We start from the raw sequence: 16255 nt of genomic DNA, 5'->3' as shown, positions 1-16255 counted from the left end.
AAAAGGCGGGCAGGGCCAAAGGCCCCAATTCCCTGTTCTTTTAATAAAAATAAAAGACAGCCTTTAGACACCCTTCTGCTATGCATTGTTCTGCCGAGGCGAGCAGCACAGACTCAGTTCCTCCTCGGACTTGGAAAGTTCCTTCCTTTCTTTCCCCTCCCCTGTCACATTTGCTTTATCTAAATCCTCAGCTATGAAAGGCCATATCGACAGCTGGGGGCGTTATCTGGTGGAGGGGACCTTTTCCTAGGGGTGCTTCCGAGATAAGGCGTCTTATCAGCCCCCATGTCAGGGACGGTGCCAAAGCATTCTAATCATTGAGGCTTGCGACATTTCCCCCCTCCCCCCCTTTTTTATTATTAAAGTCACAAAAGACCTTGGGCTTATAAACAGCCCGATTTGCTGATAGGGTTTCAGAATGTGCAGCGTTCCCAGGATGGTCCCTGGCTGGGGGAGTAATGAGTTGGGGCGGGGGCTCTGAGGGGCTGGCTTTCTGCAGATGGGATGATGCCAGGTGGGGGGCGGGGGGTGGGTCATGGGAAGATCATGAGTGTTGTAGGCACCTGCTCCAGTCCTGTCTCCAAGCTTGCTGTGTGACCTTGTGCATGATGCTTGGCTTCTCTGGGCCTCCATCACTTCATCTGACAATAACTGATTCATTAATTTAGCCATTCATTCAACACCTATTTATTAAGTGATTACTCTTTGCCAGGCATTGGGGAGAAAGAGACAAATAAGACACGGTCCTTGCCCCTGAGAAACTCACAGTCCAGTGGAGAAAGACAGACATGAAAATTGGCAATTACAACTCTGTGTGATTAGGGCTGTGAGGGGGGATGCCCAGAGGAGGGGAGCCAGAGTCTGGGTTAAAATGGATCAGGTGGCGGTGCTGTAGGCAGAGGGACCAGCACAGGCAAAGGTTTGGAGGTGGGAGGCTGCCAGGCTGGAGGGAGCGCTAGGAGGGAGCTAGGAGAGATGGGGGTGGGAGGCGGGGAGGACAGGTCATAGTGGCCTTGAGGGCCAGGTAAAGGAGGTTAGGCTCTACTCTGGGACCAGAGAGAATTTTTATGGCCAAAAAGAGGGCTCTGTTTTGTTTGTCTTGTTTGTAGATGATGTGGATGATACTGAACTGGCCCCTGCCCGTGTCCCACGCTGCACCCGCCCCCCCAACCCAGCAGCAGGCACAGGGCTCCTGGGAGAATGGGCAGGGGGTTGGGGGGATTGGGGGTGTAGAGAGAGAAATCGCTCCTCTCCAAGTGAAGACAGCCTCTTAGGCTGCTGGTCCTCCAGAGGCGAGGGATGAAATGATCCAGGTGGCTGCACCAGAAAAGCTGAGCTGAGGCCTTCACGTGGATACCGTCCCCTCTGGGGAATCCTCTGTGGCCCCCTGAGCTGGGCCACGTGACCTCAGCTCCCGGAGCTGCCCGGTCGTCCAGCATCCGAGCACTCGGAAACCAGAGCCCTGCTGGGAGGGCAGCTGATGGGGTCTAGAGAGGCCCCAGAACAGGCAGCCTACCCCTCACCCGATTAGCACTGCAGTCCCAGCCTGCCCTTTTCAACAGAAAAGCATGCTGGGGTGCATGGCCCCTGGGGAGGGGGGGCGCTGGAGAGGGGCTGGGCTTCTGGGCCCCCAGCACCTGGTGAAAGGCCAGAGGTGGGGAGGACCTCCCAAAGTGGGGCTGGGCTTGGCCAGGACCCTGGAGAAAAATGACCTGGGAAGGATCATGGAAATGCTTTTACAAGGCCAGAAAGGGGCAGTAGCTCCCTTGGGGTCACACAGCAGGCACTGGGGCAGGGGAGGTTCCAGGCTTCCAGCCCAGGTTTCCTCGGTGTGCCAGGTGGCTGGCCTCCCTCCTTCCTGGCCCAGCGCTGCCCCAGCCTGTGGGAAGCAGTGTAGCCCAGTGGAGAGGGGGCAGGTTGACCCAGTCACTGTCTGCTGGGTGGCCCCGGGGAGAGTGCTGCCTCCCTCTGGCCTGGGTTTCCCCATCTGTGGAGGGAGAGGGCTTGCTTGGGCCCTGCAGCTGGCTGGCCTTTTCCAGCTATCCCCTTTGTCCCCTAACCCCTGCATCAGAGCAGCAAGAAGTGGCCGCTGCTCTGGGCTGGAGTAGGGGCGAGGGGCCGGGCTGCCAGGGTCAGCACAGGCCTCTTACCTTCCAGGTGGGCACATGATTGTGCGTGTCCGTGCACCTCCCGCGTGTGCTGAGAGGTGCCAGGGGAGCGTGTCGGTCGGGGTGGGCGAGGGTGTGACGGGGTGTGCCCACCTGCAGGAAAGCGTATGCAGCGAGCACGTCCGGGATGCGTGTGGAGGCCCAGCGTGGCGGGCAGCATGTCCACGTGTCCCCGGGTGTCCAGGGGGGCCGGCTGCCCCCATGTGTGCGGGTGTGTCCCAAAGGACCCTAGCACGGCCCGCTCCCGCTGCCCGCGTCCCCAGGGAGCGGCGCCTCGTTCCCGCAGTCAAGGGCTTTCATCCCTGCAATAGCCCTACTTCATTCCCTTTTTAAACTGTATAATTTCTGCCTGATTGTAATGGCATATTTTAAAATTACCAGAAATCAAAGCCAGGAAGTGGATACCAGATCTTTCATTGCATTGCTGCGTTAAGGCTGGCGACTGGGCGGGGTGGCACATGAGAACCACCGACCCTCCCCCATCCACCTCCCACTTTCTCTCTCTCTTTTTTTTTTTTTCTGAGACAGTAATAGGAGAAAATTGGTTTTGAAACTGAATAAAAGTCCCTTTCAGAGTAAATCATTTCTTTCAGGCTACCTTTGCTGAAAGTAAAATAGAGCATAATGAAAGGTGGGTACGTGATTGTCTTTCATTTACCGGGAGTCCAGGACAGACAGGAGGCTGCACCCGTCTTGGGGAAATACAAGATTGGAATAATTGCGCCGTAACAAGGAGCTTGTTGTGAAATTAGTATCTTAAGAAAGTAGTGAAAAAAGGCTTTTCCTCGTGAATACTTCATTATTAGAAGAAAGCGGCAGAATTTAGGGCTCCAGACACCTGTTTAGTGTTAAATAACTTCTCTTTCTTCCCCTTCAACACACCCTCTCCTCCACTTTCTTCTGTTTTCAAACCAGCCCAGCTTGGTGGCTCAGGCCTTGGCAGTGGCGGTGGCGTGGGAGCGGGAGGGGGTGGGCATGGGGGCGCCCAGGCTGGGCGGACATCAGCAGTGTCCAGGGTTGAGCCCGCCTTCTCCTTACCCTGACCCTGGCAGGAGACCTCCCACCCTCTCCCCATCCATCCAGGGCAGGCTGTGTCACCCTGCCCCTCGGGGGCTCTGGGTTCTCGGGAAAATGGGTTCTGTGAAGATAAAAATGCTCGTTTCTGTGTGAATCTGGGTGCGTGAGCACACGTGGACCTGTCTGGAGCCACATCTGAGCTGCTGCCCATGGGGGACCTCGCCCCAGCCTGGCAGAGCTGCCCTGGGTGGCCCCGCCCTTTCCGTTCGGGGTAGGGAACTCGGTCAGGGGGTCAGGTGGGCTCAGGGCTCAGCACAGGTCACCTCTGGTTCTCCCGGGGACACCATTCCGGGCATCTCCCCTCCAGGGGCGCTGTGAGAAGTCTCCAGGCCGGGGGTGAGGGCAGACCAACACCTGAATAAGTGGGGACACCCATTCGCCCACTGGCCGTTCCCGGGCACCCGTCCATGTTGGTTCCCAAGATGACCAGATGGGGTCTTTGCCCTTGATGAGCTCAGGGCTGAAGGTGAGGGGCGGGGAGGCTGGTACGGATTTGCTGGCGGGCGGTTACAGGAGAGCTGGAGGCCACCACCCCTGGGAGGACGGCCTGCTGGGGGAACACGGAGGGGGTGAGGGTCTGAGCAGGCCTGGGGGCGTCGGGAAGCCCCCTGGAGGAGGCGGCCCACACAGTGAGCAGGGCTGGGTGGGGAGGGGGGAGGTGGGCACAGAGCAGCCCCGGTGACCAGCGCCTCCTCTCCCTCCTCACAGGGACCCTGCCGCAGAGCGCGTCCCCCCCCGCCGTGGGCCCCCCGCTCAGCCATGCTGGCCTGCCTGCAGAGGACCCAGAACGCCCCCGGCCAACACCTGGCCTGCCCGACCAAGAGCCTGGAGCTGCGCAAGTGTGAGTGACACGCCCTCCTTGTGGCCCTAGCCCCGCCCCTTCCTCTGCCCACCCCGAGTCCACGGGGCTGCCTCTCTCCTGGACACACCAAGCTTTCCCCACCTCGGGCCCTCGCAGGGCAGCTCCCAGGCGGGGAAAGCCGTCCACGCTCCGGCACATCTGCCCACCACCACCCTGCTTTGGACCGTCCGTGTTCTCCCAGGCCTTTGCCCAGTCTGTGCTGCCTCCCTGGGGTCCCTTCCCACTCCCCTGGTCTGGCTGACTGCCACTGGGCGTGACCTTCTCCCCAGCAGCCTTCTCTGACCACTACCAGCACCATGGCCCCGACCCCAGCACTTCTTCTGTGACCTGACCGTGTGTCCTGTCTGTCTCTGCATCAGCAGAGAGGATAACGGGGAAGCAAACACAGCCGGCCCTTGAACAATGTAGGTTTGAACTGTGCAGGTCCACTTATAGGTGGATCTTTTTCAGTAGTGAATAGTACAGTACTACAGGGTCCGTGGTTGGTTGAATCCGCAGATATGGAGGAACCGAGGATATGCGGGGCCAACTGTAAGTTATGCCTGAATTAACCACCACGTTGTTCAAAAGTTCACTGTAGTCCTGAATGGGATCCCAGCTTGGGGCCTGAATTGCTGGGCGATCTTGGGCATGTCTTTTCCCTCTCTGGGCCATTAGGGAGCCGGACTTGGTAACCTCCAAGGGTCTGTCCTCCTTTACCATCCAGGACAGGGCTCCCAAACCCTCTGATCTGATTATTTTTAACCACCATAGGTTGTTTGGGGTTTTACTTTTCCCAGGTATTTAGACACATTTAAAAATGGGGAGATTTGTATAAAAATCTGGATGTAGTGTGTCTTGAACACAAATCAGAGGATCTGGTAACATAAGCCTGTGTTCCTGTCCTGTAGCTATTGGTTAGAATGTAACTATTGCCTCTTTAAAGGGGACACCCATCTCCAGTTCACCACAGTCCCCACCCTTTCCTATTGCCTCTGTCCTATAGTGCAGGAGCGGTTGCCATTTACCATAGTGTTTACGTTGTTGCTTTTTGCTTTTTTAATATGTATTTTATCTTCAGACATGGTAATATACTCACGTGGTCCAGTATTCAAAAGGAATAAAGGGGTATAGAGATAAAACTCGTCCTCTCCCCGCTGTTGTGTGTCCTCTCAGGAGACGTTTTGTGCACATCCCAGCAAATATGTGTGTATATACATATTTTATCCACTGTCCTACCCCTCACTTTTTCACTTAGCAGTATATCCTATATGTCAGCCTCTAAAGAGCTTCCTCATTCTTTTGCCATATAGTTTTTCATAGCACGGATGATCCATAATTTATTTGACCAGTCCCCTAAGAAGAACCATACCCAACCTGTTGCCATTACAAGCAATGCAGCAACAAACTCTTGTCACTGTGTATGTGTCACAAAGGTGTGAATAAAACTACAGCATAAATTTCTACAAGAAGAAATACCGGGTCAAAGGTATGTGCATTTGTAATTTTGATGGATGTGGTTTGACTGACTTATCTATTCATCTTCTTGATCTATTTTTCTCATTGGGTTTTGTCCTTATTGATTTATAGGAGCTCTTTGTATATGATGGAATTAGACTTCTGTCTGTCATATGAATTGCAGATGTTTCCCCCAAATTGTCATTTGTCTTTGATTCTGCCATGGAGTAGTTTTTTGGTGAACTAAAATTTGTCAGTATTTCCTTTTATGGCCTTTGGATTTTGTGTCATACTTAGAATGTACTTTCTCACGCTGAGATTTTTTAAAAAAACAAACAAACAAAAGGTGTCCCCAGGGGTTCTTCTAGTTCTTCTCTGGTTTAATTTTTAAAATATACGATCTTTGATTATTTGATAATTTATCTGGTGCAAAGTGCGGGGTATGGATGCAAGTGTATTCAAATATCAGTGCAATACTGTTTTCATTATTGTAGCATTATAACACGTTTAAACATTTTTAATGGCTTTATTGAGATATTATTCACGTACCATACAATCCACCCACTTGAAGTGTACCGTTCAGTGGTTTTAGTGTATTTACAGAACTTTGCATCCATCACCACAGTTCATTTTAGAGCATTTTTATCACCTCAGAAGAAATCCCTTACCCACTCCCTCATCCCCCTGGCTCCTCCCTTCTCTATAGATTCCCCTATTTTGGACTTTCCTAGGAAGGGACTTATACAGTATGTGGCCTTTTGTGACTGGCTTCTTTCCCTCTGCATAGTGCTTTCAAGGTTCATCCATGCTGTAAGCATGTGTATAAAACATTTTAATATTTGCTGGGCTTCTTGCTTGTTATTCACCATCCTCTTATGCAGAAATTCCTTGGCTGTTCCATTAGTTTTCTGTCTGGACTGTAGAATCAACTTATCTAGGTAAGAACAAAATCCTGTTTGGGTTTTTACTGGGATTGCATGCAATTTATAAATTAGGAAGAAATGACATTTTTATGATGATGTCTTTCCCTCCAATAACATGATCTATACCTTTCTGTTTGTTCAGACTTTCTTTTGTGTCCCTCAGGAATGTTTTAGTATTTTCTTCATTTAGATCTTACACATTTTTAAAGTTTCCTTCCTCTGGAAAGTTAATTTTTTTTTTTGATAAATTTATTTTTATTTTTGGCTGCTTTGGGTCTTCGTTGCTGCACGTGGGCTCTCTCTAGTTGCGGCGAGTGGGGGCTACTCTTCGTTGCGGTACGCGGGCTTCCCATTGCGGTGGCTTCTCCCATTGCGGAGCACGGGCTGTAGGCGTGTGGGCTTCAGTAGTTGTGGCACGCGGGCTCAGCAGCTGTGGCTCACGGGCTCTAGAGTGCAGGCTCAGTAGTTGTGGTGCACGGGCTTAGTTGCTCCGCGGCATGTGGGATCTTCCTGGACCAGGGCTCGAACCCGTGTCCCCTGCATTGGCAGGCGGATTCTTAACCACTGCACCACCAGGGAAGCCCCTTGCAAGTCTTATACCTTGATTTCTTTGTCTTATTTAATAGTGTTGTCTACTATCCCTGGAACAGTGAAAAATAATAGTGGTGACAGTAGACATTCTTGCTTTGTCTTTGCCCTTGAGAAGCTTCTAGGATTTCCTCATTACACAGAATGCTGGTTTAGGGGCAGATATTTTATCAGGTTAAATAAGTGTCCATCTATTCCTATTTAGTTGAGAATTTTAAAAATCAAGAATGGAATCTGAACTTTACCGAATGACTTTTCAATGTCTGTGAAACTGATCATATGGGTTTTTTCTTTGTTCTGTTAATATGAATAATGATACAGATTTCTTTATATTGAACCATCCTTGCATTCCTGGTTGGTTCCCACTTGGTCATGATAAATATTACATTATAACATACCATAGAATTGGATTTTATATTTTGTTTAGGAGTTTTGCCTCAATTTCATCAGTGAGAATAGTCTTTAGTTTTCTTTTTTTGGAACAGTTTTTGTTGGGTTTTGCTATCAGTGTTACATTTGCTTCATAAAGACAATGGAGGCTTTCCTTCTTCCTCTGTGCTTTATAACAGCTTAAGTAGAAATGGATTATCTGTTCTTTAAAGATTGTTTGATCCTTCATGAAGCAGTTTGGGCTAGTGTATTTATTTGGGAGATGGAGGGCTGGGTAACTCTGAGATAATGTTCTCTATTTCTTCTGTAATGATTGATCTAATTGTTCTTGAATGAGTTTGGTAAATTATGTTTCTCTAGAAACGTACCCATTTTATCCAGGTTTTTGAATTTATTTGCATGAGGTTGCACAAAATAAATTCTTTTAAATGATTACTTTACCCCTGTTTCTTATATTGTATATTTTGTGTGTGCTCCCCTCCGCATTTTCTTGATTAGGTTAGTTAGCTAATGAGGTTATCTACCCCTCTTTCCCAAAGAACCATCTTCAGGATCCATTTATAGTAATTACCCTTTTCTGGTTCCTAATTCATTAATTTATGCATTTATCTTTATTAAAATCTTCCTCCTGCTTTCCTTTTTAAAAAATTTCTTGAGAGGCTTAAATCTTTATACTGCTAAACAAGAAAAAAAGGAAAATTAAGGCTGTGAATTCTCTCAGCACTGCTTTAGCTGTATCCTGTAGGTTCTAGCATGTATTTTTATTATCAGTATTTTCTAGATAACTTTATAACTTTGGCTTTGATTTCTTCTTCTTTGGCTTCAGGCTCATTTGAGTTCCATCTATCCACCCAGGTAGTAGGTGCCTTTGTGTTTTGTTATTTCTAGTTCTATTGCATTATAATCTGAGAATGCTATCTATGATTTCTACTTTTTTGGACTTCAGTGAAGTTTTCTTTGTGATATAATCTCTGGTGATTTTTGTGAGTTTTGTGATTTTTTATGGGAATTTGAAAAGATGTGGCTTTGTTTCCGGGATTCAGAGTTTGGTGTTAACCAGTTATATCTACCCTGTTAATTACATTAGTTAGGTCTTGTGTATCCAAGATGCAATGGAATTTAATGCACAGGTATTAGTACCTTAAATCTCCATGGTGAATTGCATCCTTCTTGGCTGTATTTAATACTTTTTGGCCTGGATTCAATCTTATCTATTAAGATGGTAACTGCCTATTAAGATGCTTTTTTAATTCACATTTTTCTTGAAACCTTTGCCAGTCCTTTTATTTCAACCTTTCTGAATTACTTTGTTTAGATGTGACTCATATAATATAGAGTTGAATTAAGCTTTGTGATCCAATCTGAATGCCTTTTAAAAAAATGTTAATAGAGTTTAGCCCATTTACATTTATTGATATAACAGATGTCTGGTATTAGTTCAGTCATGCTGTGCTTTGTTTTAATTGCTTTGAAAAGTCTTTCCCTATGTGATCTAAGTTCTCTGCTTTGTGTACCTACTAATCATAGGGAAGGCTGGTGTTCTTGTTCTAGTGGTGTAGCATTAAATAATCCCCTAATTTTTTGTCTCTTTGTAACAGCATCTATTCCATCTACCCTAAAATGAACAAAGTGATGAAATTAGTGTATTTCCTTTTTCTCCCTACAGCACTTTCTCAGCGTTCACTTCATCCTTTTAAACCTCTATTAACTGACATCAGCTTTAAATATCTTTTGATACCAGCTATTAAAAATGAGGACACCTGTGTACTTATACTACTGTTCCCCTCTTTCCCCATCCCCTCTCTTCTTAGTGATACCATTATTTTACTCCTAGGGCTTGTGATGTTAACATCTGGTTACATCACCACACTCCCACAGTTCTATCCATCTCAGTCTCCTAGATAAACAGGGTCCATGCTCATCACCAGTTCTTTTGCCTTATTTTTCCACCATCTGAAGTTGCCCTCTAGTCTGTGGCTTAAGGCCTCCTGTGAACAACACTCCTGGAATTCCCGCACATTCAGGATGGTCTGTCGACTTTCTACTTGAATGAGCAAAAAAATAATTCCTGGGTCACTTTGTTTCCTTGAGGATTTTTGTAGACCTTGTTCTGTTCTTTTCTAATGTTGAATGTTGCCATGGAGAAGTTGAAGCCCGAGCCCTCCTCCTTTATATTTCATTTTGATCTTTCCACATCTTTCATGCCATTACTTTACTAGCCTGTGTCTTGGGGTTGACCCTTCAGAGTCTGTTTCTCCTAGAACAGTCTGTGCCTTTCGACAGGCAGATCCAAGGCTTGTATTATTTCACTTTCCTTCTTTTGGGGACTCTAGTTAAGCACAGATTGGCTGTCTTTTGCCCATCTTCCCTATATACCCTCTTCTAATTATGCCTTTCTGACTCCCTATTTCCCTTTCATTTTGATCACTTTTCATCCTGTTTTCTATGACTTCTTTTTTTCTCCCTGTGCTCATTCCATTTCTCCTTTTATGATAAGTTTTTTCCTCCTACTCTTTGCATTTCTGCTTTATGGAAACAGTTGCTTACTACATTGTTTCCTTCACAATGAAATATTTGGCCATAATCTTCATCTCTTCTGTGGCCACATTTTTCTGATGGGAAGTGTTTTTTTGCCAACCATTACTTATATTTTGCCTTTCCTTCCCTTTTCTTATATATTTTGATTAGGTCCTGTGCTGGTTCAATTTTGATTACTTGCCTCTGGAGGGTATTTCCAGAAAGACAAGGGGGACCTAAGATGTTATATCAACATCCTCAGAACTGAAGGTCCTCTGATGGTGTTCTTTCAGAGATAGGGGTTTACAGAATACATGTCTGCCTCATCAAAAATAGAACAATGACAGATAATCTGGAAGGGCCTTCGGTTTCAAGGAAAAATGTTTTTCATGCACAGCCCCCTTCCCTCCTTTACATGGCCTCCAGGGAGAACACGTTCTCTTTTATAAAATTAGATACTCCACTGAATAGATTGTCCGTGGCACATAATTCAGAAGGCATAAGGATTTACAGTGAAAAATAACTCTCCTTCCCAGAGGAAACCAGCATTAGCAGTTTCTTAAATACCCTCCTGAAAAATGCATGCACGTAGGAGGGGCAGTAAATACCTTTTATGTAAACATTTGCACCCCGACATACTTCTCAGCTCCTTGCCTTTTTTCTTACCGATGTGTCTTGGAGATTATTCCTCACCTGACAGAAAGAGTACCCTCGTATTCCATTGTACAGATGAATATAATGTTTTAACCATCTCCCTGTTGATGGACGTTTAGGTTGTTTCTAGTCTCTTGCTATTCTGAACGGTGCTGTAATGAACATCAGCTTCGTACACGTACGTATATCTATCTGTGCAAAAAATTCTTCCAGGATGGGCTTGCTGGTTTAAAGGATCTGTGCATCTTAACCTCTGATTGCCACTGTCCCCTGCCTTGCCCTCTGCTGCCAACTGGCTGGAGATAAGGGCTGGGCACAATGACCTGGGCCAGTCCTTCCTTCCTGCTCCAAGGCCGGAACTAGAGAATGTGGAGGGCCACCAAGGATGTCCTGCTTCCCCTGCCCACTCAGACCCTTTGACATCTTTGCACTTATTGGAAAAGACACTGACTCTGCCTGTAACTGAAGAGCACAGGAGAGATGGCGGCAGGAAGGGAGATAAGCAAACTGAATTGGGTGCCCTGCTGCCTGGTCAAGGCCTGGACAAGACTCCCGGGCATTCAGGCCTAGGCTGACCCTCTTGTCCCTGTGGCCCCCAGGCAGAACTGAGACAGGAAGGGCTGGCCCTGAGCTTCGTGACCAGACCTCGGGCTGTGCTGTTTCTCACTAAGGGAGAAAGGTCTTGACTGGGCCACATGTAGCGTGACCTTGGATGAGTCAATTGGCCTCCTGGGGCCCGCATTCTCCCTTCTGTAAAGCAAGGGGTCAGATCAGATGGACTTAAGAAGCCATCCAGCTCTGACCATCTGTGATGATAATGTCAAAAACCTGGTGGGGAGAAGACGTGGCCTGGTCTGAGGCCTCCTCCCTCTTCGTCCTGTGAAATGGGATCAGGGCGGCCTGACTACACTGGGCTGCACGAGGACTGACCTCCACAAGCGCCCAGAACGTAGCCAGTGAACCAGAAATGGCTGCAGTTTACCTCTCTAGGACCTGAGGTCAGGCAGGTGGAGGAGCCGGGGGCGCGGGCAGCCACGTGTCCAGGAGCCCAGGCGGCTGGCTGCTGTAGCCTGTTCCAGCTAACCGGAGAAAGTGACCTGGAGAAAAAGAAAGGGAAAAAGATGTGGCGGGAGGGAAAGTCCATCCCCCTTCCCTACCTCAGGCCTAAGATCTTGGGCTACTCCCAGCTGGGTAGAGTCCCTGGGTCCCCAACAGGACCCACCCACCCCTGGGACAGAAGCCTGTTCTTCTCAGCTGCTCAGGACCGTGCCCCTAATAAACATTTGACTTTCTCATCATGGTTTTGATACATAAACTTTGAGTCACACGCCGCTAAAAGTACGGGCCAGGCAGAGAGGCACCATGGGGGCTCAGCTGGTGCAGGGGTAGACTCAGGGACCTGTCATCCAGGGAGGGAGGGGCCGTGGCAGCTGCCCCAGGAGCCTGGCGTGAGCGTCCAGCCTCGCTCTGCCGGACCCCGGGTGAGGGACGCAGCCTCTCTGTGCCTCAGGCTGGTCCTCTGAAGATGAGGATTGAGTGGCTGCCCTGCCCGCCTCCCCAGGAGCCCCCAGGGCACAGGCTTTGAGACCAGATGGCCTGGGGGTCAAATCCTGGCTGTGCCCTGAATGGGATGTATGTGTGGTCTTGGGCAAATGAGGGACTGGCCCTCTCTAGGCCTTCGTTTCCTCCGCTGTGACGTGGGAATAAGAAGGAAAGGAGAGAATCCCCAGGGCCTGGCAGCAGACTCAAACCCTTTACCTGCCCCCATCTCCCCCAGAGGGCAGGACCCCTTTCCCCACACCCATACCCACAAAGGGATAAGAGGTTCCCCAGCCCATCCCTCGCATCTTCACAGATGGAGCTTCTCCCCAACGCCCACCCCTCCTCACCTGACTCCTGCCCAACACCCCCAATCCCAAAGGCTGGCGCCATTGCCCCTGCGGGCCGTAGCCCCACAAGCATTCCTGCAGGTGCAGCTGCTTCCACTAACACTAATAAAATAAGGAAGAAACAAAGCAATTTAAAATTCCAATAAAATTAAAAACCCGCCGCTGGCCGCACAGCAGATTCAATTACAGAGCTGTTGCTGAGCACAGCCCCGGGGATGGAGGGATGGTCCAGGGCCACCCCCGCCTCGGAACCGAGCCCAGGAGGGGAGAGACACTCAGAGGTGACGGCCAGGACAGGCCCGGATGGAGTTAGCCTCCTTTTATGATTGAATGAATAAAAATAAGCTCTTAGCAAACTAGGACGGCAGGCAACTTCCTTCTTCTATTACGGAGGATACAACCACAATCCACCACAAACCAACCCAAGGGTTGATAAAATCAGAGGAGGACAGAGACCCAAATCACTGCCTTCCCACACTGTACAGAGGTCCTGGCCATCTCAGTAAGACAGGGGATAATAAATAACAAGTTTTAAGGATTAGAAAGAAGTCAGACTGTCTGCATAGAAACCTCAAGAGAACAAGAATTCAGCAAGATTTGCAGACAGAACATCAACATACAATACATAAAGTAGATAACCAACAAGGAGCTACTGTATAGCACAGGGAACTATACTCAATATCTTGTAATAACCTATAATAGAAAAGGATCTAAAAGAGAATATATATGTATATATACACACACACATGACTGAATCACTTTGCTGTACACCTGAAACTAACACAACATTGTAAATCAACTACATTTCAACAAAGTTTTTAAAAAATAAAAGCAGAATAATAGAAAAAAATTAAAAAAAGAATATCAACATACAAATGCAATTTCATTCCTCTACAGCAGAAGTGGGCAAACTTCTGTAAAGAGCCGATATTTTCGGCCTCGCAGGCCATACAGTGTCTATTGTAACTACTCAGCTCTGCGGCACTGTGGTGCGAAAACTGCCACAGACACACAGAAATGAGTGTGCATGGCTGGGTTCCAATAAAATTTTATTTACAAAAGCAGGTTGCACACCCCATTTGGCCTGCAGGTGGTAGTTTGCCAGCTCTGTATCGATAACAAAGAGTTGGGAAATATGTATTACAAAAAGATACTATTACAGTTGGGGGTGGGGACAGTTTTACGTGTATGGTAACAGGGACTCTACAACTCACCCATTAAAAATATACTAGTGGGGGGCTTCCCTGGTGGCGCAGTGGTTGAGAATCTGCCTGCTAATGCAGGGGACACGGGTTCGAGCCCTGGTCTGGGAAGATCCCACATGCCACGGAGTGGCTGGGCCCGTGAGCCACAACTACTGAGCTTGCGCGTCTGGAGCCTGTGCCCCGCAACGGGAGGGGCCGCGATAGTGAAAGGCCCGCGCACCGCGATGAAGAGCGGTCCCCGCACCGCGATGAAGAGTGGCCCCCCACTTGCCGCAACTGGAGAAAGCCCTCGCACGAACCGAAGACCCAACACAGCCAAAAATAAATAAAGTAGCTATAAAAAAAAAAAAAAAAAGAAAGGCACAACATTTAAAAAATAAATAAATAAATAAATAAATATATACTAGTGGGGCTTCCCTGGTGGCGCAGTGGTTGAGAATCTGCCTGCCAGTGCAGGGGACACGGGTTCGAGCCCTGGTCTGGGAGGATTCCACATGCCGCGGAGCAGCTGGGCCCGTGGGCCACAATTACTGAGCCTGCGCGTCTGGAGCCTGTGCTCCGCAACCAGAGAGGCCGCGATAGTGAGAGGCCTGCGCACCGCAATGAAGCGTGGCCCCCACTTGCCGCAGCTAGAGAAAGCCCTCGCACAGAAACAAAGACCCAACACAGCCATAAATAAATAAATAAAAAATTAAAAAAAAAAAAACTTGCTTTAAAAAAAAAAGTATACTAGTGAATACTTTTTAGCATAAATTCACAGTTGTCCAACCATCACCAATTATCAACTTCCAGACCATTTTCTCCACACCCCCAAAAGAAACCGCATAGCCAATAGCAGTCACTGCCCAGCTACCCCTCAGCCCCCTCACAGCCCTAGGCAACCACTAAACTACTATCTGTCTCTCTAGATTTACCGACTTTGGATATTTCATATAAATGAAATCATATGTGACCTTTTATGTATGGCTTTTTTAATTTAATGTTTTCAAGGTTCATCCATGTTGTAGCATGCATCAGTACTTCATCCTTATTAGTGCCAAATAATATTCCATTGTGTGGATATGCCATGTTTTGTTTATCTACGTATCAACTGATGGACATTTGGGTCATCTCCACATTTTTGGCAACTATGAATAATGCTATGAACATTTGTATATAATTTTCAGTGTGGGCGTATGTTTTCATTTCCCTTGCATATGCACCTAGGAGTGGAATTGCTGGGTCACATGGTAATTGTATGCTTACTTTTTTGAGGACCTGCCAAATTAGTTTCCAAAGCAGTTGCGCCATTTGACATTCCCACCAGCAGTGTATGAGGGTTCCACTGTCTCCACATCTTACCAAAACTTGTCATCTTTTTGATTCCAGCCATCCTAGTGCATATGAAGTGGTATCACTGTAGTTTTGATTTGCATTTCCCTAATGGCTAAGGATGTTGAGCATCTTTTTATGTGCATACAGGCCTTTGTATATCTTCTTTGAAGAAATGTCTGTTCTGCTCTTTTGCCCATTTTTAAATTGGGCTGTCTTTTTATTAAGTTGTAAACGTTCTTTATATATTCTAGATACAAGTTCCTTATCAGATTCATGATTCACAAATATTTTCTCCCATTCTAGGGTTGCCTTTTTCACTTTCTTCATGGTGTCCTTTGAAGTACAAAAGGTTTTAACTTTGATGAAGTAAAAATTTCTTTTGTCACTTGTGCTTTTGGTGTTGTGTCTAAAAAGGCTTTGCTTAACCCTACGTTAAGGAGGAAAATTTACTCCTATGTTTTTGCCTAAGAGTTTTCTAATTTTAGCTCTTACTTTTAGGTCTGTGATCCATTTTGAGTTAACTTTTGTGTATGGTGTGAAGAAAGGTCCAACTTCATTCTTTTGCATGTGGCTATCTTGTTCCAGCACCATTTGTTGAAGAAACCAGTCTTTCCCTATTGAATCGTTTGGCTCCCTCGGCAAAAATCAGTTTACCATAAATGTGAGGGCTTATTTCTGGATTCTCAATTCTTTGGATCTACATGTTTTTCCTTATCCCAGTACCACACTGTCATGATTACTGTAGCTTTGTAGTAAGTCATGAAATCAGAAATTGTGAATCCTCCAACTTTGTTGTTTTTCAAGATTGTATTGGGTCTTCTGGGTCCCATGAATTTTAGGATCAGCTTGTGAATTTCTGCAAAGAAGCCATCTGGGATTTTGATAGGGACTGTGTTGGATCTGTACACCAGTTTAGGGAATATTATCATCTTGATATTAAGTCTTCTAATCCATGAATGTCTGATGTCTTTCCATTTATTTAAATCTTCTTTAATTTCTTTCAAAAAAATTTTTTTCAGATTATAACTTTTGCTCTTTTGTTAAATTTACTTCTAAGTTTTATTTTTTGATGCTCTTGTATATGCAGTCATTTTCTTAATTTTGTTTTGGACTGTTCATTGTGCATGTATAGAAATACAGTTGATTTCTGTATATTGATCCTGCAAACTTGCTGAACTTGTTTATTCTAATAGTTTTTTTAGTGAATTTCATAGGATTTTCTTTTTTTTAT

At 46.9% G+C, this 16255-nt stretch overlaps 1 protein-coding gene across 1 annotated transcript in view; it reads left to right on the top strand.

Annotated features, from left to right (window-relative positions):
• FAM222A (family with sequence similarity 222 member A) overlaps positions 1-16255 on the top strand; it is a 57739-nt gene that overhangs the window by 25683 nt on the left and 15801 nt on the right. Inside the window, exon 2 of the mRNA XM_059894164.1 lies at positions 3954-4086. Within this exon, the coding sequence (XP_059750147.1) occupies positions 4005-4086 (82 nt within the window). The 5' untranslated portion in view covers positions 3954-4004. The remainder of the gene's footprint in view (positions 1-3953; positions 4087-16255) is intronic.

The sequence above is a fragment of the Balaenoptera ricei genome, chromosome 14, assembly GCF_028023285.1.
Source record: "Balaenoptera ricei isolate mBalRic1 chromosome 14, mBalRic1.hap2, whole genome shotgun sequence".
NCBI lineage: Eukaryota > Metazoa > Chordata > Mammalia > Artiodactyla > Balaenopteridae > Balaenoptera > Balaenoptera ricei.
The sequence above is the reverse complement of the archived record's forward strand: the minus strand, read 5'-3'. Positions and strand labels throughout refer to the sequence as shown.